This window comes from Centrocercus urophasianus, unplaced genomic scaffold (genome assembly GCF_019232065.1).
Source record: "Centrocercus urophasianus isolate 14NV4802_14NV808 unplaced genomic scaffold, USGS_Curo_1.0 seq_11, whole genome shotgun sequence".
In the NCBI taxonomy this organism is placed as follows: domain Eukaryota; kingdom Metazoa; phylum Chordata; class Aves; order Galliformes; family Phasianidae; genus Centrocercus; species Centrocercus urophasianus.
The window spans coordinates 69,899,589-69,921,746 of record NW_024884253.1 but is presented as its reverse complement, the minus strand read 5'-3'; the positions used below and the strand labels follow the sequence as shown (position 1 = coordinate 69,921,746).

Sequence of the window (22,158 nt, the reverse complement as noted above, 5' to 3'; positions counted from 1 at the left end):
TAGAAGAAAATATGTTCTCAGCAAAATACACAACCCATACTCTGGAAAAGCTGGATGCATCCGAACTCAGTAAGGCTTCTAGAATTCCAGGCACCTTCCAGCTGGCAGATGTGCCCCCATAGGCAGCAGTTACAGATCCCCTCCTCCTTGCTGCTGTCTCCTGACAAAGCTCCAGGGACTGAGGGCAGAACTCTGCTCCAGCAACATGCTGAGGTCACCTGCTTGATGCCTTCCTTCAGCTATGCTCTTGAACAAGCCACTGGATTTTGCAAGGGTGTGAATGAGGAGAAGTCAAACATCCTTTTGGGTTAAGGGACCAACATATAGCAGAGTGGAAGCAATGTTTATCTTGCTGCCTTTTTTTTTTCCTTTAAGCCTCATGTTCATTTGATTATGTTTGGATCAGTGACACTTTTTCAGTGAAGCACAGTTCCAATCGGTTTTAAAAAGTTCTCTTTAAATTCTGATAATGATTTTTCTCTACTCCCACTCATGCAATATCACTTCTCTTGTTTAACAAAGACAGCTGTCTGTTCTGTGAATTCCTTCTGCAGCGCAAGGGCATCTGGATCACATCCATTTAGGAACTGAATTTTACCTTTAATATATCTCTCTCCCTCATCCACGATGGAAAAGGAATGCCTTGGCTGAATATCTGAAAAAGCACTGCTCTTAGGAGGCAATAGTTGTCCTTCTTGACCTGCCGCAGATATTTGATATGATAGTTCTGAAATAATTCTCTGTATGCCTAAAAAAGAGCAAATAGAAATTTAGCAATAAGCAGTTAAAAACTTGGATCAAACTTGCATTAAACTGGAGTCTGACTCCAACTACTTGTAACAGAGAACTAGGGAAAAGAGGGAGTATATTTATAAGCTTTATATACACAAAAATGATTTAACATGTTTATGTAAACAAAACTGGTACTGCTCCTTAAGAAGGACTCTTTGCTCTTTCTAAACTTGGCTACTTGCTCCAGACTTTGCACTGTTGCTATCATAAACATTTGCAGGATCAACCAAATCAGAAAAGATCAGTAAGAATTTTGCCATAACAGCTTTAACCCTCATCACTTCACAAGTTACACCGGCGCATGGGATGGAGCAGCAAGAGGGCAGGAAAAACATATCTGGAAAAAGCTCCTTTTAGCAGAAACATCATCTTACACCTGAATCTACTATGCAACAATGACCTAAGACTGAGGAAGAGTGGGGACAACTGCAGCCACTACCTTCTTGGCTGTGTAGTTTCCCTGACTCTTCCTTTGCATCAGCTATAAGTATAAGCCTACTGAATTCTTCCTGCTGTTTTGAGGAGTTCAGGAGGCTCAAAGGACTAGATGAATGTCAGGGCCAGCACAAGATGTGTCCTGGGAACGTGCCAGGAGCAGATGAGAGCAGGGAGTCAAGGCCTCTTCTTTCAGGATGACCAGATGTATCAGCAAACCACATCCAGCAGAACATATAAGAACCAACAAAGTGAGGAAAACGAAGCAATGAAACAAGCAAAGGACTTCCTTTTTGGTGACAGCAAGTAGATGAGGCTGGTTTAGGTTCTTGTGAGACCTCACTCTAAATTGCTGTGATGACCTCAACCCATTATAACCATCTATTCACTAGACTCCCTTGAGCCTCCTTTTCAGCTCTCATCATCTAACACACTGGAGGACCTTCTGAAAGACCCACTGCTTGATACTTATTTGCAAATCTATTAGAGGTTGTGCTATCTTTAGTTAATTACTTGTTCCTCCAGATCACCTTCAGCCTTGCTATGTGTTCTGGGCACTTCTGGTGTTGTTGTTTTTCTGCATTTAATCTGGAAAAGTTGGCTCTTTTATCCATTTACCATTTGGACATGGCTCCAGGTTTTTGAAAGAGCTCTTCTTTTTTTTTTGAATAACTCCTTTCTGGAGCTATTTATCCCTACCAGCTTTCTTCTACACTTTAAGTCCTTTGTACACGTTTGCTCTGTGACTCCACTGCCATGACCTAAAACAATATGCCAAATACACTAACCATACTTAGTTTCTTAGCAGCCTTTTAGGTTCTTTTTAACAGGCTTCCTCCTTTTTATGCTCTTTCCTTTCTGAAGGTGAATGCAATTGTAATGATTCTTTTGATTTGTTGGTCTTGTAAGGATGTTGAATACAAGTACACACTGTCCCCTGCTCTACAGAAATGAAATTAGAAAACAGTATTTTGAGGCAGATTCTGTACGCTACTCAGGACCAAGGTAAGGGTTACTTCCTCTCTTAAAGGCTTCCTGGAAAACTTCCACAGTACAGCTGATGACAGCATCCTGAATTTCATCCCCACAGTTATTGTCCAGTGCAGATAGCCAGTCAATCTCATTACTGCTGCTCTCCCTGCCCTCTCTCTCTCTCATAATCAGAAATACAGACTGGTGTTGCATTTGTCCCATGTTAGTCTTAAATTTCACAGCAGGATACTAGGATGTAAAGTCACAGTCGATTAACTGGATTTGACACTAAACTTTAACAGATACTACTACTGTAGCACCAGGATAGCTACTTTAGCTAGAAATTGTATAGGAAAAGTAGAGATCCAGCCCCTGGTTTCTGAGACTCCCTTGGTCCCTTGGTCAACTTCACATAGTTGAAACAGAGAGCTATAAAAAGAGATATCTGCTCTTCTTCATCACTTGAGGCCCAACCCCATCACAAGTTAGAATAATGGCCAACACCTGTCAGGCCCTTCAGAGCACTATGCCATACCTGCCAAGTCTTCTGCTGCACTACCTCTCTCAGCAGCTACCAAGACACAACTGCTAACAGCCCTCTGCACATGCAATAACTTAGGTATTTGTGAGAACTTGCAGCTGCCCTTTCTGCCTGCTAGGGGTATAAGCACATGCACACAACATACACAACTGAAAAACACATAAGCAGACAGAAGGCAGCTATCTAACATTACTGAACCGTGAACTGAATAGATCCCCAGCTCAAGAGTTCAGCCATCCAGAACTGAAAGCCTGACAGATGTATGATTATTAAGATGATTGCAGCTGGCAGCTTAAAGATACAAGAAACATTGCCTACAACCAGGCTATTTGGGCTGCACCACTCAGGGTGATATTTTTCCACTGTTGTAATGAAAGTCATCCAGAGCACGCAGAACTACTGCCTGGGTGTCTTGAACCATGGAGATGAACTTAGAAAAGATGCAAGACTAAAATCTAATCTAGATTGCAACTGCAGCCTTAATGCACGGTAATGCTGTCCATTTCTCATTTAAGCAGCAAGCTCTGGGAGCTGTAGCAGCTGCTTGCACTGGAACTGCTCTTCTCAGGTAGTTCTCCCACATCCTCATGCAGAAATCAACTCTTACCTCCCTCATGTGTTTGGCCTGCTTTGTTTCTTCTCTCCATTCTCTTGCACTATAAGCAAGAAGATCAACTTCTTCCAACACGCTGCAATTCTCTAAATCAAGATTAATTTGCAGATTAGTTACCTTCCACTGTTCTGCATTTAAAGGGCAGGGTGGGGATTAATGAACACAGAATGACAGCAAAAGATTACTTATGAGCTTTCTTTGAAGGTAGCTGCTCCACCTGAAATCCAAATGATAAAACAGGTATCAAAGAGAAGTTATCAAAGGAAAATATTTACCAAAATAAGCAACAGTATTGAAAATTAAAAGTCTGCAAACTACCATTTGAATTGAAACCTACCGTGTCAGTAGCTGTGCTAAAAAGCTGTACAGCCTTCTGCAATACCAAAAGACAGCAGCAAGGAAAGACATGCTTAGCATTAGCTGTAGTTTCACTTTTTGCCACACGAGACACAAGGATTGCTTGGTAGCTCTTGTCCAGGACTGCACCTCATGACTTCCTGAAATAGTGATAAAAAGAAAAATCTTTTCACTCTTTTGCAATACTTAGTTGCACTTTTTTTTTCTTTTTCTTTTTTTTTTTTTTTTTAAATCATCCAAGTGCAATACCACTGCAAATAAAACACACAACATGAAATGCAAAAGGAGCACTATACTTAGTGACTCACTTGATTTTTGAAGTGTCTGAGCTTTGGGCTGTATGTCACTTATGTTTCCAAGCTTTTTGTCCACACAATGAAGGCTACATACAGTCAATGGAGTTCTTCACAAGAAGACTAATATCAAAGCAACTGTCCAGTGACAACAAGAATTGCTGCAGGATACGCTGGTCCATAGACCCATACAGCCATTACTTTGCCATTAAATCAAGGTTTTAAAGACAGGAAGCTGTTGGGAGTTTAGTCTGCAAATGCACCATATAAGGTAATAGCTAACTATAAGATCATAGCTAACTATACACCATGTGAATGCCACAGGAAATAAAGGAATGTTCCTGGCTCAACTTGGACAAGTTTAGGCTCAACGTGAGACTCAGGAGAAATCTGCTCCTCAAGAGATTTGGTATAAAGCTCAGCAGATGATCAACGAAGGGACTGTGTTCTTCACAAACATAAGCCAGGACAAGCTTGCTTTGCTCTCCTGGTACTACTGGGAAGGTTAGAGATGGGTTTGGCAGTCTCCTACTAATCAGAAAATCTAGAATTGAGAGGCGTACAGAGGCTGAAGAGCTGATGACTGCAGTGTTTGCTCCCTAAGTGAGAAACATATCCTCTGACTGAAATTTGAGAATATGAAATTCCCAGAGTTTACAACCAACAGCTGCTCTATTAACTTCTTAATTGACTTACTACAAAATTTTTAAAAAACTTCATTTTTTTAAAAGGCATCTCCAGAGAAGATGAAAAGATCCCTCCCTAGAGAGTCCATGACAGGAGTAATTCATTCACCATAGATTTATGCCAGCTGAACTTTTGCTCCTTCTGACTCTAAAGGTTTTCCATGCCCTGTCAACAGCTATCCAGGCAGATCTGTGCATGGATTCAAACCTTGGTAACGAGATAAACAGCCACACATGCATTTTTATGAGCATTGTTGCATACATAGAAAGCACTGCTGATATTTAGTCTTTCCTGATATTCAGTTGTTTGAAGAAGTTTTATTACAGGATGTCCTACGTAAGCTGTCTGGAAGCAAGACTCGTAACTGGTCTCTCCCACGAACAAGGCAAGTTAATAGCTGTAAATGTAAGAGAGTTAATAAACTTTGAAGAGGTAAATAGGAGGAGTTTGGGGGTACTAGTTCCTCTTACACAAAATCTGTGCTGCTGTGAATGCCTGTCACGCAAGACAGACCAGTTACCTTCTGCTCATATGCTGCACTAACAGATGCTGAGCTGGCATGACCCAGGGTTACGCCAGCGCATGCTGAGTAGGAAAAGACACAACAAAGAAACCAAAATCTGAGGGAAAAGTTTGTTGCTGGTCCCAAGTAACAGACAGCAAAGCATCACCTGCGCAGTTCAAAAATATCACAGATCTTGCGAACACTGGGACAATCCCACCTACATCACACTGCAGATGAAAAAAATCAATAGAAGCCTTCACAACAGTCACCTAAATTGCTACCAACAGAACAAAAACTAAGCATGAGTAGAAGACAACACACCTGTTGTGCACAGCAATCTACTCTTTCTTTTCTTTAGAATAAAAAGTCAGCATTGAAAAACCTCTTTCAATTGTAAATACCTGAACCTCTTGCTAACTAGAACAGAATTTATAGGCTTACAAATATCACTCAGCCTTCTCCATCAGTGGATGCTTTGGACTTGCACTCACTGTTGTACAAAAACCTATGATTACTGGTTTGGCTAGCAAACCAATGATGCCTGTGACAGGGAGACTTGAACTTGATGATCATTGACGTCCCTTCCAATCTAAGTCATTCTATGATAATTCAAACAGAATTTGTTAACAGCTGTTTAAACACAAGGTACCTAAAGAAAGGCACAATAACCTTCAATTTGATTACTTAAATGATCACACAGCTCCTTTTTTGAATAAACAGGTACTAAAAAAGAAGTGAGAACTGGTCTGTCTGTTCAACTGGCACATGTCATTTTATTGGGTACCAAGAGATGGATGCGAACAGCTGGACAGTACTCAACTTTTCTTCCTTAACTTCTTCTACAGGCAGAAATCTGAGAGAATTGCATTAGCATGAGCTCTTTTGTTAAATCAAACAACCTCTTGTAAAAGTTTTTGATGGCATTAATCTTGCAAAGAGAACACACTGAAGTCCAAGAAAATCCATTTCAATGCTCAGGGTGAGCAGGAACATGAGCAACTATTCTCCAAGGAGTGCTGGGAAGCACTGGCTTACCCATTTCAATTAAAAAAAAACAACATGAATTCTCGTCAGAAAACAAGCAGTAATTAAATACTGTTCACACATTTTTACATTCTTTGTGGATTTGTAAGTAGAAATTTCCCTAACATAAAGCCTAATAAGAGATGGGAAACCCTACAGACATGTGATTTTGACTGTCTTCACTACACTTTTATTACAGCGTACTCTGGACTTCATAAACTTCCCCTCCTGTCATGGGAAAGCTGCTGTACAAACAGCACTTTGTGATTCAGATACTACTTTCAGTGCTTATGTCACTCTTAAAAATGTAATTACATTTTTTATTCAAGTAAGTGACATTTAGAAGTGGCAGCTGGATCGCAAAGTACTGCTGATAAAAATACATCATGAACAAAATATGAATCAAAGAAGAGAGCAGTTTTAAATAGATCTTTCCTCCCCCCATCTGCCCCCTCCAAAATTCCTGAGAAAATGGAGAGCAATTAAATAATAACACACTGGTGGGGGAAGAGTAAAATAATCCCACAGATTTTTCAACTCAATTCATTCCCTAGGATACAGACACAATTCCTCCTCTTCCCTCTAGAGGCAGATACAGAGCTGCTGCCCTGCAACCCGACATCTTTTTGATGAGTGACTGCCACATCATCAACCTCCTGCTAGTGCCAAACCTTGAGGTTTTACCCTGCCAAAGACAGCAGGAGGGGACTCTGAAGAAAAAGAATGGCAGAAAAAGTGATGAATAACAGACATCTGCAACATACGCTTCTTTCACAAACAACTCTCCTAGTTCAAGAAAAGCCACTAAAAAAAAAAAAAAAAAAAAAAAAAAAAAAAAAAAAAAAAAAAAAAAGAAAGAAAAAGCCCCATATCTGACCTTCTTATAAGTTTTTTTGAAGGCTACCATCTTCAAAACGTGTCTGATGAAACACAAGATGCATGGGATCAGCCTGGGGACCAGTACACACCACCTTATGCTGTGCTGGAGCACGTTCCAGTGTGCCCATGCCTGATGGCACCAGTCAGCTTCTTACTCCTCCCCTTGTAACAAGGCCATTAGAAAGGTAACAGAACATCTTCCAAAATTAAAAGTTGACCGTAAGACTCCTTTTAAAAATGTTCCTCTTCACAGTCCTGCTTTAAATTTGGTGTTGAAAGGAGGACTTAGTATGAAACTTGGCTACTTTGTACCAACAACTATCACACAACACTGTGCCTAGTTCCTAAAAAGCAGGTATGCCCTTCTCCAAAGAGTGGAACAGAATGGGTTCCCTAGTTCTATCCCTCCTTCTCACTCCTCTCTTGGATACAGAGCCAGGAAGAGAGACTGAGAATTCCTGACCTTAATAAATGCATAACTCACATACCTTGTATATCAGACCATTTTCCAACTTTCTTGAATCTCCATCTGAGGAACTTCAACTAACTGAGTACCTCAACCAACCCAAGCAAATTTTGGCACCAGGAGGCCCAAGCCTGTCTCGGCATTCTGTGTGTGCCTGTCTTTACTGCATGTAACATTTTTCTAAATTATGCAGAATAAGTTCCAGGGTGTGTTATAAAATTGGCTAACTCCATCTAGTAAGAGAAAATGATCAAACTTACACTTTTAAAACAGGTGTCTGTTTTAAGTGATACACAGATGTGTATATACACATCAAAACAGGCAAAAAGCTATTAATTATACAGACTGAATAGCTACAGTAGATTCCATCCTGTAACACAGTATAAAGAGAAATACGCATTTTAAGTAATACCAAGTAATTATACACTTTCTTTGACTTCCCAGAGTTTAATATCAGCACCCTAGGAAAAAAAAAAAAAGAGAAGAGAAACTATCAAAACCAGAAATGATTGAGCACAAGGTACTGAATCAATCACTGCTTCACATATAACTGTTTCACTAAGAAACTCTACCAAGCAAAGCAAAGCCAACTTGTTGAGCAACTTTCTCCATCTGTTCTGGTATAACAACTAGAGGTGAGGATTTCTGGTTGGTATATGTAGGTTGTTAGAGGTAACAAGATAATAGAGATCATATCCAAACACTACTGGATTGCTTTCAGTTAGTTCAGTTCAGTTCGTTTCTGAGATCATGAAACAAAATCAAATTATGATCTTTCCCTGCAGTGCTAATAGTTTGGAAGTACCTGAAGGCCTCATACCCAGAGAGTGGTGGTCAACGGCTCTATGTCCAGATAGAGATTGGTGAGTAATGGGACTGAAGCTCTTTAACATCTTCGCCAATAAGATCGGCAGTGGGATCAAGTGCACCATCAGCAAATTTGCAGATGACGCCAATCTGTGCGGCGTGCTCAACATGCCATTGGGATGGGATGCTGTTCACAGGGATCTAGACAGGCTCATGCACTGGACCCATGTGAACTTCACGAGGTTCAACAAATCCAAGTGCAGGGTTTTACATCTGGGTCGTGACAGCCTCCACTCGAATACAAACTAGCGGATGTAAGGATGGAGCACAGCCCTGGCAAAAAGGACTTGCGGTACTCATGGATAGGAACCTGAACCATGAGCCAACAATGTGCCCCTGCAGCCCAGAAAGCCGACCATATCCTGAGCTGCATCATAAGATGCATGACCAGCACAATGAGGGAGGTGACCCTGCCCCTCTGCTTTGCTCAGATCTCACCTGGGAGCACTGTGTCCAGATGTAAAGTTCTCAGGTGTACAGGAGAAACATGGACCCATCGGAGCACATCCAGAGAAGGGCTAAAAAATGATCCAAGGGATGCAAGATCTTTCCTATGAGGACAGGTGAGAGAGTTGGGGCTGTTCAGCCTGGAGAAAAGAAGGTTCCAGGGAGACCTTAAAGTGGCCTTTCAGTATCTAAAGAGGAGGTGTAACAAAGAAGACAACAGAGTCTTTAGCAGGATCTGTTATAACAGGACAAGGGGAAATTGTTTCCATACTAAAAGGGGGAAATTTAGATTGGATATAAGGAAGAAGTTTTTTTATGATGAGGGTGGTAAGGCACTGGAACAGGTTGCTTAGAGAGGTGGTGGGAGCCCCATCCCTGGAGATGTTCAAAGTCAGGTTGGGTGGGGCTCTGAGCAACCTGATCTAGCTGTATGTGTCCCTGTTCATTGCAGGGAAGTTTGACTAGATGACTTTTAAAAGTCCATTCCAACTTGAACGATTCTATGAAAAGTGAGCCATTTACAAAGACGGTAATTATCAGTGACAATTTACCAAAAGCTCAACCATGCCTACTGATGAGATCTTAACTTCTACCTAATAACAAAAAAATCCCAGCTCCAAGCTGTTACTAAAATCATGTAGTTACCTAGAAAATGGAATTTTTCCTGTAGCACAGAGGTCCATCACTGGTAAGAAAGCCTTTATGTACCCAGCTGGTCTGCACAGGAGTCGCAAGCAACTCTCACCTCGACTTAATCTATTATTTTGAGGAAGCCCACTCCAAGCGTTCCTTTTCTGCCTTCTGCCACACCGCATGTTGAGTCATTCCTACAGTTTGTTTCTTTAACTTGCAAACACAACTCTTCAAAATGCCCCTTATAATCTTTTTTTTTTTTGTGCTCAATCCGAACTAACAGAGTAAATATTTTCCTCCTGAACATCCTCTTCTGCTTATGTTTCGCTAAGAGGCCAGAGTAATATTAATACCTTGGGTTTTTCTGTTGACTGTTTAGATAACTGAAGCCTCAAGCAGGGAAAAAAACATTCAAGTTTCTTCTTTGCAGTAAGGAGTTCTGTTCTTTTCCTTGTTAAAATCCTGCTTGCAAGACAGCATGTAGAATTACAGAATGACCTCGGTTGGAAGAGATCTCAAAGCCTGCCAGCTCCAAATCTCTGTCAGGGGCAGGGCTGCCACCCACCAGCCCAGGCTGCCCAGGGCCCCATCCAGCCTGGACTTGAGCACCTCCAAGGATGGGGCACCACAGCTTCTATAGGCAGCTGTGCCAGCGCATCATGATTTCTGAGTAAAGAAATTCTTCCTAACATCTAACCTCAATCTCCCCTCTTTAAGTTTAAAGCCATTCCTCCTTATCCTATAAAGTCGGTCCCTTTCCTGCTTGTAAGCTCCCTTCAAGTACTGGAAGGCCACAATGCAGTCTTCCCCCCAGAGCCAAGCTGAACAAGCCCAAATCCATCAAGCCTTTCTTCACAGGAGAGGAGCTCCAGTCCTTACAAGCTGTACCTACAAGCCCATCCCTCCTTATACTCACTAGGGCCCAGCCAGGCCAGCCATCTGCACTTCCCTATGGACGGCTGTACTGCTGGCACTCTCTCCTAGTGTCTCCAGACAGGGGTCTAGCAGGCTGTAGTGATGGTTGTGCACAGAATAGTGCTTGGATGTCCCTGGTGGCTTTCTGTGGTTCATTCCCAAACAGCAATGGGAGGCCCCATAGGGTCCTTTGCCAAAAGGCTGCAGCTCAGGGGAGAAGGCAGACAAATGTTTGTCCACCTGGCAGGCACTCACTGCAGAATAGCATTTAAACTTCCATTTGTCAATAAGCAGTTATCTCAAGTGACAGACAAGGAAAACAGTAGCATCAAGTAACTCATGACAAACAAAAAAATCAATTTGTCAGAGCACACTTACTGTCTTAGCATTATCAGTGACAACTGTTCAGTCTTACTGGCAGTGCATACATCTGGCTTCAGGGTCTCACTAAGCTCCCACTTCCAAAGCCTCCCCCGTCAATTAGGCTGCATCCATGCAGATCATCATTCCCACCACCATTTGTCAGATCCCAGATGATCTTGCTGCTGTACCCTCACGACTCCAAGTTTACATCTGCCTGCACACCACAGCCTCTGAAAGTTCACCAGACCCTGCAGGTCATGCAGCACCACACAGAACTCTGCATTTTTTCACAAAGATACAAAACAACATCTGGCTGTGCATCAGATAGCAACATCTGTGCTTTCCACCTAGGAATGTGCAGAGGTTAATTCCACTGTGTCATCCCAGGCAGACAAGTTACAACTGCTTGTCTCCTTTCCTCTTTCCAAGAAGGATCAGAAACAGAAGGAAAAATATCAGTCATCACTCTTAATATAAATGACAGGAATCGCTCTTACATCCCCTTTCCCTCCTCCTCTCCATGTCCAACCTGATGGAAGTCACGCGCCCAGCTTCATTCTGCACAGCTAATGCCATCAGTGTGGAGGCAGATGGGGCTTTAAACTGTGCTCTCTCTTCATCTTTTAAGGGCACAAGTTTCAAGCTGACATATTTTAGTTAGCTTACACATGTGGGCACCCTCTTCCAACATTCTGAAGTGCAATAACATGCATTTCTGTCCTAAAACTTTAAGTAAGGTTTCAAGGTAAAACTTTTCAAGGTAAAACCATCTGCATCAAGATCACTTACACATTAGTTACCTTGGGCATACAGTAACTTTGGAACATGGCAGCATCATTTTTAAAAGATCCATGATGGCACAAAATTCTCTATTTTTAAAATCCTCAGCCCGTAGCAAGTGTGGCACAGCTAAAATTCATGCACAGGAAGTGACACAAAGTGAAACCAGAACTGAAGAGCATGCAGGAGCTCAACAGGCTGCTCCAGCAGGCACACATACTGCTCAGAGCTCTGATCAAAACAAAGCTGGGAGAAACAGGCAAGACAGCTGTGTCACATGGACCTGAAGCAGGTAGCAAAGTCTGTTGGATGACAAATTGTGACAGATTCTGCTGGGGCGGCATAGTCTCAGCTCACAGTGATGAAAATCATGCTGGCATCTCCCCTGCGGCAGCCGACCCAGCACCTTGCCCCAGTGCTATGGCCCTGGGTGATGGTCAAAGCCCCACATACGTGACAATGCCACGACAATACTTGGATTTTTAGTCCTCCACATTAATGCAACACAGCTGAACTAAGACAACACAACTGTCCTGGTCAGCCCACAGCCTTCTCACCTGACAAATGCTCACTGAAAGCAATCTTTGGGCATCACAAGTTGCCTTGAATCATATCCATTTGCACATGCATGTGGTGCAAGCAGCATCTGTCCTTGCGGTGACATGGAAATAGGAGCTAGGAATGCACCTCCTGACTTTGTCAGGAGCTTTCAGCACAAGCAATAGAGAAATCCCAATTGCTGGGCTCTGGTTCCTGAGGCTGCCAAAAGTGGATGGTATTGGTCCTCAGCAATGAAAAATGGGGAAGAAACTACAGAGTCAGAGTAAGGCTACAAAAAAAACTAGAAGTTGTTGACGAAAATTTTTCAGGAAATTCATTAAGTGACCTGCTGTAGCTCTGCAGTATCTGACAGCATGTTTGCCTTCACTGGAGCCTTCTCAAAAAACAGACAGGAACACCTCTCTCTCTCTCTCTCTCTCCACTTCTTGTCACTCTGGGGTAAAACTTCGACTTTATATAGGTTCAGATGACAGATAACCCAACCACATGTTACACTGTTAACTGGAAAAAAAATACACAACAACCTCTTCATCATATCTAATCTTGTAATAACTAAACTGCCTAGCACTGGTGCTAGGCCCAGGAGTTGGATGGACTGTCAGAAACTCTCTCAAAGCAGAAAACAGATCCGTAAGCGACTCAGGATCAGATGTTGGACAGCAACTCTTGACTTCACAGTATGACTCATTTAGAATGTCTGAATACAAACAAGATTATAATAGGACTAGTAAGGCCCACTAGTAATTTTTAAAGAACAATTTCCTAGCCTAAACCAAAAGGAAATTAAGAAGTTCCTTAACGTGAGCTTTATGTAATTCTATAATCACTCTCACAAATTTACTGTGTCCTGACAGCAGCATAACTGACAACCTTTGGACACCTGCAAACTGGTTAGTCACTCATGTTTTCAAAACATCTCAATGACAGCCACACTCACCTCCCCTCGTGTCACTCAATGGCACTCTGACTCCCACAGTTCAGCTGTGTGGGGGCAGGAGGTATGGGATAGAAGTGTTTCTGAAACCTCAAACTCACTTGCCTGGGTAATCATGTAAGGTCAACTGCTTTCAGACATGAAGCTCATGGAAAATTGCAGGCCTTACTGAAAAACCTGTCCATATTTGTTGTCGTCGTCTTGAGAGATAAGACATGCAGGTTTAACCTAGAGACTTTATCTAAGAAACAAGGTGGACAGAAAGTCATGATGCTGAGTGGGAAAGCCATATCATTCATCAGGGAACCTGATCCAAAATGTTAAACAAAATGAAAAACAAACAAACAAGAAACAACTTCCATCCCAATGGCAAAAAGAAACTTGGAACTATGAAAATGAAGTATTTTTTTCAACAGCCCAAATCTAAAAAGCACCAGTAAGAAGCATTTTACTGCTGCTTTTGTCCTTGAAAATTCTATCTAACACCCTTCACTTTTTACATGACCCTTATACAAAACTGCCAGTATACCATATAAATAGGCACAGCTGCAGCCTTTCCTTATGGTATCTCTTTCAATTCTTAATTAACTTATTTACCCAACAGTAACAACATACAAGGAACAAGCTTCAGTGATTATAAAACAATTTTCTGAAATTAAAATCCCAAATGGATCATTTATTTCTTCCTATGTCCTACACGTTTTAACTCCTTGTTTCAGCACTTGCAGACACCGGTGTGGGTCAAACAATTGGGAGCAACTGCAATTTCACATAGCAAAGAGCAACACATAGCCTTAAAATACACTTACTAAATAGCACAGAAATCAGATTCTTTTTCCAGCAAAAGGTGGTATAAGCTGAATTAAGCTGGTGCAGCTCCTCCAAAGAGCAGACAATTGGTTCCTATGAAAAGCTGTGCAAAATGAGAGAGCTGGACCAGCAACCACTGAAGCAGAAACACAGCCTGAAGTGCATGGCTGGAAGGCAAATAGGCAGGGCATGGCATCCTCACATAACAAGACCTACTTGGCAGTGACTTCAGAGACACATGGACACATGGTACTCAGGACTATGGACAGTTGGGGAGCGGTTCAGAAACGATGCACGATCATCCTCCTGAGCCTTCCCAAACCCCACGCTCATTTCTGGACTCCTTTGCTCAAGACCCTCACCTTTCCAGTGGAACAGAAGCCAGCTTGCAACATTTAAATTCAGATTCAACATAGTGAAAACTAAACAAAGAGCAAAAGCCCCAACACACACCCAACATGAAACAGCACACGGTGCTTTAAACCCAAGACGAACCATGTATTTTAAGGCGATCACACAGAGCATTCAGAACACCCAAGTTCTCAAGGAAAAAACAAGAAACCGAACTCCCAACATATAAAATCCTATCAGGAAGAGCTGTCACACTCTGCTCCAACAAAACCCGACGGCGGTTCACAGCCCTCCAGCCAGCCCCAGGCAGGTGCTCTCCGCCTTACACACCAGCGTTAGCCTTCCTCGGTTCACGGTGCCGCTCCCCTGGGGAACCCGCGGAGCAGCTTTTCGGATATTCCCATTTTTGAAAAACAGCCTCAAAGAATTCAGATGGAAAACAAAACAATGAAGAGGGAAAAAAAAAGAAAAAAAGAAAAAAAGAAAAAAAAAAAAGGAGAATCAGCGAATTAAAAATGCCCACACCCCCCCCCACCCCCCAAGGCCCGGCTGCGGCCCCTCCACCCCCGCCTCACCGCGCCCGCTGGAGGCCGGCTGGAAGCACCGATGGGCTGCGGCCCCGCCCCGTGCGGCCGAGGGGCGGGCAGCCCCGCGGGGCCGCCTGTGCCGAAAGGCGCGGTGCAGGGGGGCGGTGGCTTTTACCCGGCAGCCCTGCCGTGAGGGCCGGGCGGCGCCCTGCCCTGTGCTGCGCCTTGTGGCTGAGGTTGTGTCGGTGGAGGGTAGCACCACTGGTGTCTGTCTGAAGCTGAGCCCTGGAACGTAAACGCGACTTAAGAGTCAGATTTTGTGCTTTTTTTTTTTTTTTTTTTTTTTTTTTTTTTTGCCATCATTAAAATTTCATTTCCTTGCTATTTCATTCATTAACAAAATGAAGTGTTTTTTTTGTCCAGAAGGAAGTTTTCCTTTGCCAGATCCTTGAAGCAATCCTTTAGCTGTAATCTGTCCCTGTTTGAATAAAACGGTGTAATTTATATTCTGGTTACGCATTAAGGAACACTTTTCCTTCATGTCCCGAGGGACTCTGTGGGAAAAACAGAAGGGAATTTTAATGGCCTGAGCAAGTGACGCAGGCTTAAATCTTTTACAGAGTTATAAGCAGTTTGCACCAGCACAGGGCTAGGACAAACTTGCAGGGCTTTTTTCTTTTTTTTTTTTTTTTCTTCCTAGAAGAGTGGAAGATATTAAAATGTTTGGAGATAAACCTTTTAAATAGCAGTGTGCCCAGCACTAAGCTGGGAGGCCACAGAAAGCTATGAGTAGATTTGTCTAAGGAAGTACGTGTTTAAAGATCAGCTAGGAACAGCAAGGTCAAAAGCTTGGCTTAATCTAGCTACATGTGTCCTTGTTCATTGCAGGGGAGCTGGACTAGGTGGCCTTTAAAGGTTCCTTCCAGCTCAAATGATTATACAAAGGCCTGAAGCTGGCACTTGTCACTTGTGCAGCACTGTGTGCTGCTCCTCAGAAAAAAATTCATCTTGGAGGAAAAAAAAAAAAAAAGAAAAAGAAAAAGAAAAAAAAAAGGGATGTCACCACTGGGCACCTTTATGCTGAGCTCAGTTAGTCCATGCTCCAGTTTGCCTCCAAGGTGAAGTGTAACATGCTGCTGGAAAGGGGACACACAGCAGGAAGCAGTGTTGCCTGCATTGCACTGGGCTCACAGTGTCAGGGCTCTGCTCCTGGACCTGTCCCACCTGCAGCAGCCACAGTCTTCGCTTCCCCGCCAGCTCCAGACACTTCCTCCTTGGCTCAGACACTCAGTGTCAGTGTAGCTTCATGCTCCATCCAAACCTACATTTGCCTCTTTCCACGCACTCTATATTGTGTTAATATCTTGGGATTTAACAGATGGTTTCTGTGTGCAGCCCACCGTGAAAGTTAGTGTTGATCTGTCTGCTGACTCACTGGAGAAGAGAGGTGAAACACACATAGTACAAAAGCTGCAAATCAAGCCTCATGCAATGAGTCCCTCTCAACTGGCTCTCTGCTCTCCTCTCACAGCATTCACTCACTACATGGGCGCAATACCCAGAGAATATGCCTCTCTCTGATGCTACAAAGGTTCAGAAAGCTTGTCCAGGTGAGAACTTTCCCAAAATGCCTTGGAAAACCATGCCAGAAACTAGAGAAGGTCCAAGTTTGAGTGGGTGCTTAAAGTGTTGCTTGCAGAAGCAGTGCCTTGGAACATGCCTGTATCTGTGGGGACAAGGGAAAGTTCCAGGAGCTCAGATCAGAGCAGCCTGTGTCTGATTCTCTTCATCCAGACTTTCTGCTTGTGGCACTTTGCTGTGTGCCAGTAGCAAGCCTCCACTATTACAGGATATTTAAGATATTTCCTGCTTTTAGGGAGCGCTGTGAGCTTTCCCATAGCGCAAACCACACCTTCCTCTGTTTCTCCAAGTGACAGCCTCTCCAAGCTGCAGGCCTGACCTAGGACAACCTCACTCTGCTTGTACTCACACAAGACTGCAGAGCAATCACAACAAAAGCTTACACTGAAAGCTACACTAAGCAAATATGAAGATATTTTGTTTATCTCTGCTTAAACTAGTAAATCATCAGCAGAAGAAAACGCACATTTTTGCTCCCATCTGCAGGTGAGTGACAGGAGCATAAAGAACCTCAACAATTCAAAAGGAGTGCTAAAAATATTTGCTGAGACAAAGGCAAACATATCCAGCTGAGTAAAAGTGGGAAACTCAGTAGGGGGCTGACAAGAGCGTCAGTCTTCGGGTTTTCAAGTCCATTACTAACAATCAGGAACAATTTCCTCATTTGTTATAGCTTGCTACTACTGCTCAGGTTGTGTATAGTCTGGCACAAAGGTAAAAGCAGTGCCCATGCAGCTGTGATCTCCACAAGAGTGTCCTGTCTGGGACACCAGTCTGGGGGGATGCTGTAATTTAGAGCACAGCTCCAGGAACTTACCAGCACTTCTCTTTGAGTGGTTAATTCTGCTTCTCTTTTCTTGCTCAGTGAACTGGTCTCCACTTTGAATCGAGTTCTTGTCATGTCGCCTCTGCATCTCCTCTCTAGTGTCTTCCCAGCTGGATCTCTCTCCCCTGCTTCTTGTCCTGGGACAGAAAATGAGTCCTCAGAGACTGAGTTTGTCTTTACAAATCAACAAACTGTGAAAGGATCTGACTTCCCGTTTCATTTCCGTTCAAGTTTTCAAAGTCACACAGGCTGTGTCTGCTTCTCTATTTCCAAGCCACAAGAAGAATCATCAAGCATAACTCAGCTATTTATAAATGTCGCGTTGTTACCTCACTGCATGCCTTCCAAGTTGTTCCAGTGCTGGAGATGGCAGGGTGATTTTCAGGCTGTGATGTACCTGAGTGATCTGTATCTTAGTAGTCCTCAGAGTTTGTCTCGGAGCTGCCTCTTCTTTAAGTCCTGTGTCATGTTTGATTACTAAAGATTTAACGTGTGGTCGATGTACTTCTGCAGAAACACAGTGACTGTGAAGGTGTGGTCCACATGAGCATCCTTTCTCTGTTAAAATATGGACAATGGATAAAAGCAAAATTTACACAGATATAATTAATCACTTCATGGATATCACATGGATACTAGTTGATGGTTTTTTTTTTTTTTTTTTTTTTTTTTTTTTAAAAAAGTCCTCTTGAGACAGTCTTTCCTATTCCCTCCTCACTTGAGGTTAATTGAGGCCGGTGGTTTCTCAACAGTCTGACTGCTAATTCTTAATTACACCGGAGGAAAGTATATCATGGTACCACAGCCTACAAGTTCACTGAATCCAGTCTCCCGCTCTGAAAATACCCACAAGTTCCTACTTCAGAGATGGAGGCAACTATTTGTCCTGACTATTGACTGTTTTTCCATATTACAGATGGATTAAAAATATTCCTGGAATGCGTATGGTTACTGACTCACATTTTCCCTTTCATGGGAATGGTGATTTCCCTGTTTACATTTTTTTGTTACATTACTTCTGTTAAATTGATTTTTAAAATTATATTTCTCCATTATCATAATTGTACCGAGAACGTTTGCTTAAAATACTAATGGAAATCTGGAACAATAGGGTAGGTAAATAACCCTTACTTATATTAATCCAATTATTGGCACCTCAGGAGCTGAAGGTGAAGGCTGTTCTCGTCTCAGCCCAACGTTGGGCCTCTGGACAGCAAGCCTGCAAAGTCTTCTTTTTCACCATTTGCTGTGGGGGAAGGAAAGGAAAAACAAAGAATTTTTCTCTTTTGGTGTTGTTCTCTTGTTGCCTTTGGATGCGCTCCGAAGGCCAAAGTGAACACCTAAAGGCAAAGTATTTGTAGATATATGGAGATGCTTATATGTACATATACAAGTTTGTTTGTTTGTTTGTTTGTTTTTGGCTGTGTTCAGCTTTCATTAGCAGCATAAGATAATTCTGAGAGGGGAAACACTGTGGGCTGGCTACAGGAACAGTGCATCTCTAAGGGGAGATTTGGAAAGAAAGCTGGTGGAAGAGAAGAACTGCAGATGCCCTTTTTTTTTTTTTGTTTACTTCATCAGCATTATTGTGTTTGTTGTTAGTTTCTAGGTTTTGTGTGTGTGTGTTGTGTGTTTCATAAACAAAGCAAAAAAATTGTTTGTTTTAAATGATGTGGCAAAAGCAAAATACATTTGTTGCATTAAATTCATTTTTATCTCCTGAAATTCCTCTGTCGTACCTCATAATTCTTTTCATGTGTCAGGTTGACTTGGACCGGGCAGAAACAATTGTGGATGGGTAGCAGTGCAACTCACCCTCTTTTTGTTGATTTCCACATTCTTTATTCCACGTACTATATTTCCCAACCATCTGGATAACTATTTATCAACTATTTATTCATGCTTTATCCACTCCGAGATTTATGCAGGGTCATGAGAAGAAGAGGAAGACAAGGGTAAAGTAGAAGGTGGCATCCTTGGCATGCTGGAGGCAGCGAAGGCCTGGGTGATACAGCCCACAAACTGAGAGTGGCTGTGCTTTGCTCAGCAGCCAGTGTTTGCATGCCTGCATGTTTGCACTCTTTATCACGCTCACAAGCTGACGAGGAAATTTCCTTTGTCCACCCCTACACTTCTGTGGCTGGTGTTATCAGCATGCCCCTCCTACCCGTGACATTCCCTTGTGGTTCTGTGAGACACACAAAATGAGGCCTACATCTGAGTTTGCCACAGCTCAGCGTGCTCCTTCCCCTTCTTGCAAACAGTAGGAGAGCTCTGTGTGTCCACAGGCTGGAGAGGATGGGGGCAGGAGAGGGGCTGTCCTTTATGGGTACACAAGATGTGACTTGATGGACAGAAGATTTTCCTTTTCCTTCTGAAGACTGGCAGTGCGACCAGCATCTACACAAGCTGCATTCTGGACAGATCAGTGTTCTGGGAGTATCAAGCAGGCTGTTGGTGCAGAGCTGCCTCTTGCTGCCTGGGCCTGGGTGATTGAAATCCACGTCCATGGGAAAAGGAATCCCCATGACAAGCTCTCTGACAGGCCTTGCTTTGGGACAGCTGTTTGTAAACAAGGTGCTTCCTACTTGTAATGAGAACCCATAGGATGGCCTCTTGCTCTTTGGAAGTCAACCTGCAAAGACCCAGAATTCTGTTTCTCCATTGGGCTGCAACACACGCCTATCTGCCAGAAGATACAAGGCACAGCTATTTTGGGCTGTATTTTTTTTTTTTTTCCTAGTGTCACTGCTTGCTTTTGCAAATAAAGATTTATGTTTCACTGTGGTAGGTGCTTAGTAGCAAATCAAAGTAAGTATTTTGAGACCTGGCTGCTGTAAGTGATTTGCTGGGACTACAGAACCAAATCTCAGAGCACCTGGATTTCCTTTCTGAGGTAGAAAGAGCAAGCCACTTTCTGTCACCTCTGCTAGAAACTGCCATCAATAATGGTTTGTTTTATACTAAAATGGGAAGAAAAAAAAAAAAGGATCATTAAGGGAAATAAAAGAATTTGTTTTCTTTTCAGAGGAAGGAGTCACTTCAACCCAAAACATAAAATGCCATCAGTGAAAAAGAATGAACTTCTTTCAGAGGGAGAGCTAGCAACCAACAGGAAAATGAAACAGTTGTAAAAACCTAGGTCACAGAGAGAAGGCAGCAGCCTGTACACAAAGGAGCAACAGTGCTGATGGAAAAGTCAGGGAGAGAGAAGGGCCTGAGCATGTACACGCTCCAGCAAGCAGCTTCTTGACCCAAGTGACTTTTACTAGAAACAGTAACCAAAGATGTTCCTTTCTGAAAGTCTCTTTGTGCAGCAGAGAGTTTGCTTATTCTGAGTGGCAAAGATAAACATCCTGGCTCTATTTGCCATTTTCTTTCCCCATCTCCTAACGGAGTCGCCACCCACGGTGGGACATGGAGCAAGAGTTTAGCGGATGATGTTCTGCTTGCCAACATCACACGCATCTTCAGCAAATCCTTTTACTGCCTGTTAAAAACAGGGGAAAGGAAATAAAAAGCTTTCTCCAACTGTAAAGTGAAGCTTGAAGATTAACACTGAGAAATACTGAAAATACCATGGTGACAGAGGGCCTTCATCTGAGCATACAGCACCTGCTGTGCTGACGAGCAGAGCTCTCATCTCCCTTTGCAGTCAGGGGAGATAAAAACAGAATCCTCCTACTTGCAAGGGATGTGCAGCATCTTTCTCACAGGTCACTGAAAGGATTTAATGGTTACTTTTTGCACAGTTTTTAATAGATCTCACCGTTTTTGACATTCTGGTATTTGGACTGCAAGTACCAGGATTTCTATTTTTCTGGCAAGTAAACACTATCCATTTTATTTAAAAAATAGCCAATGTTGAGAATGCAATATGAAATTCCTGGCTGTGTCTGTGTGGCTTCTTCTCAAGTACGCACACCTGGACACATTTCCTTGGACCCATCTTCCAACACAGAATTCTGTCTCAAAGGAATTTAGTTCTGGAGATGTATATGACTTCTGGCGATCGTGTGCTCCAACATGTCAGACATACAGAGAGAACACAGAGCAGCTTGTGCAGCACAGGCACCAAAGAATAGATCCATCCTCAGCACAGTGGGCTGCAGTCATATCTAGAAGTTACAGAGTCAGGGAGCTGCTGCTTCCTTTTAGCTGCTTGCAGCCATTTTACAGAAGGAAGGCATGGATTTTGAGTAGCAATAGAAGAACAAACCAGAAGTCTTCCTCCTAAGCTCTGGAGAAGAACTGTGTCTTGCAGTCTTCCTTTAATTCCTCAAAATCATTTTTAGATTAATTCATACCCTCTGAGCAATCTGGACTTATGTTACATTGAATAATGCTGTTTTCTGGAGCACTTCAATTTGATGGTTTTCAGATACTAAAAAGCTGCTACCAAATTTTCATGGGGAGTTTGACATTTAATATGATTATCCACTATATAATCAAATAATTGGATACTTATGTAACAGATTTTGTTTAAAAAATGGTATCTATATATGTTAATAAACTTGCTTTAGCAATGAGGGCATAAATGCATGACAAATTTTCTGGGAGGAGAAATGAAAGGGAGACTGTCTAACCTTCTATTTTTCTGAAGAAAGGAATCTGCTGTACCAGAGACAGCAGGAAACCAATGAGGAACAGAATGTACAGCCACTGCTGTTAGCAATAATGTGCAGCTCTGAGATGTTAAAAGCCTACTTCCTAGGCTCTTTTCTGCTAACATGTGTCTCATTCTTTCTAAAATACCTCACCTTCAGAACATCAGGATGTATTGCCTCTTTCTTCATCTATCTATTGTAAACTATTCTGGAGTGTCTTGGTGTCCTGGAACATTCCTCTACAGGGTCACACAGGCATAGTTTTGCTGGATTCATTCTTCCTCTCCTCTCCTCTCCTCTCCTCTCCTCTCCTCTCCTCTCCTCTCCTCTCCT

General features: G+C 42.6%; 1 protein-coding gene across 4 annotated transcripts in view; it reads right to left on the bottom strand.

The window, feature by feature from the left end:
* The window catches only part of OTULINL (OTU deubiquitinase with linear linkage specificity like), a 23,621-nt gene extending 6,146 nt beyond the window's left edge, over positions 1–17,475 (bottom strand). Inside the window, exons 1-5 of one of the 4 annotated variants that reach the window (XM_042808640.1) lie at positions 17,210–17,475; positions 3,691–3,850; positions 3,539–3,570; positions 3,348–3,439; positions 599–748 (exon numbers count right to left, since the gene is read on the bottom strand). In XM_042808640.1, coding sequence (XP_042664574.1) covers positions 599–748; positions 3,348–3,439; positions 3,539–3,570; positions 3,691–3,850; positions 17,210–17,306 — 531 coding nt within the window. In that variant the 5' untranslated portion in view covers positions 17,307–17,475. Of the gene's footprint in view, positions 1–598; positions 749–3,347; positions 3,440–3,538; positions 3,571–3,690; positions 3,851–4,018; positions 4,092–14,554; positions 14,686–14,799; positions 14,857–17,209 lie in introns of those variants that run through there. The other 3 variants (XM_042808643.1, XM_042808641.1, XM_042808642.1) reach the window with 3 other exon arrangements.
* Positions 17,476–22,158: the final 4,683 nt, after the last annotated feature.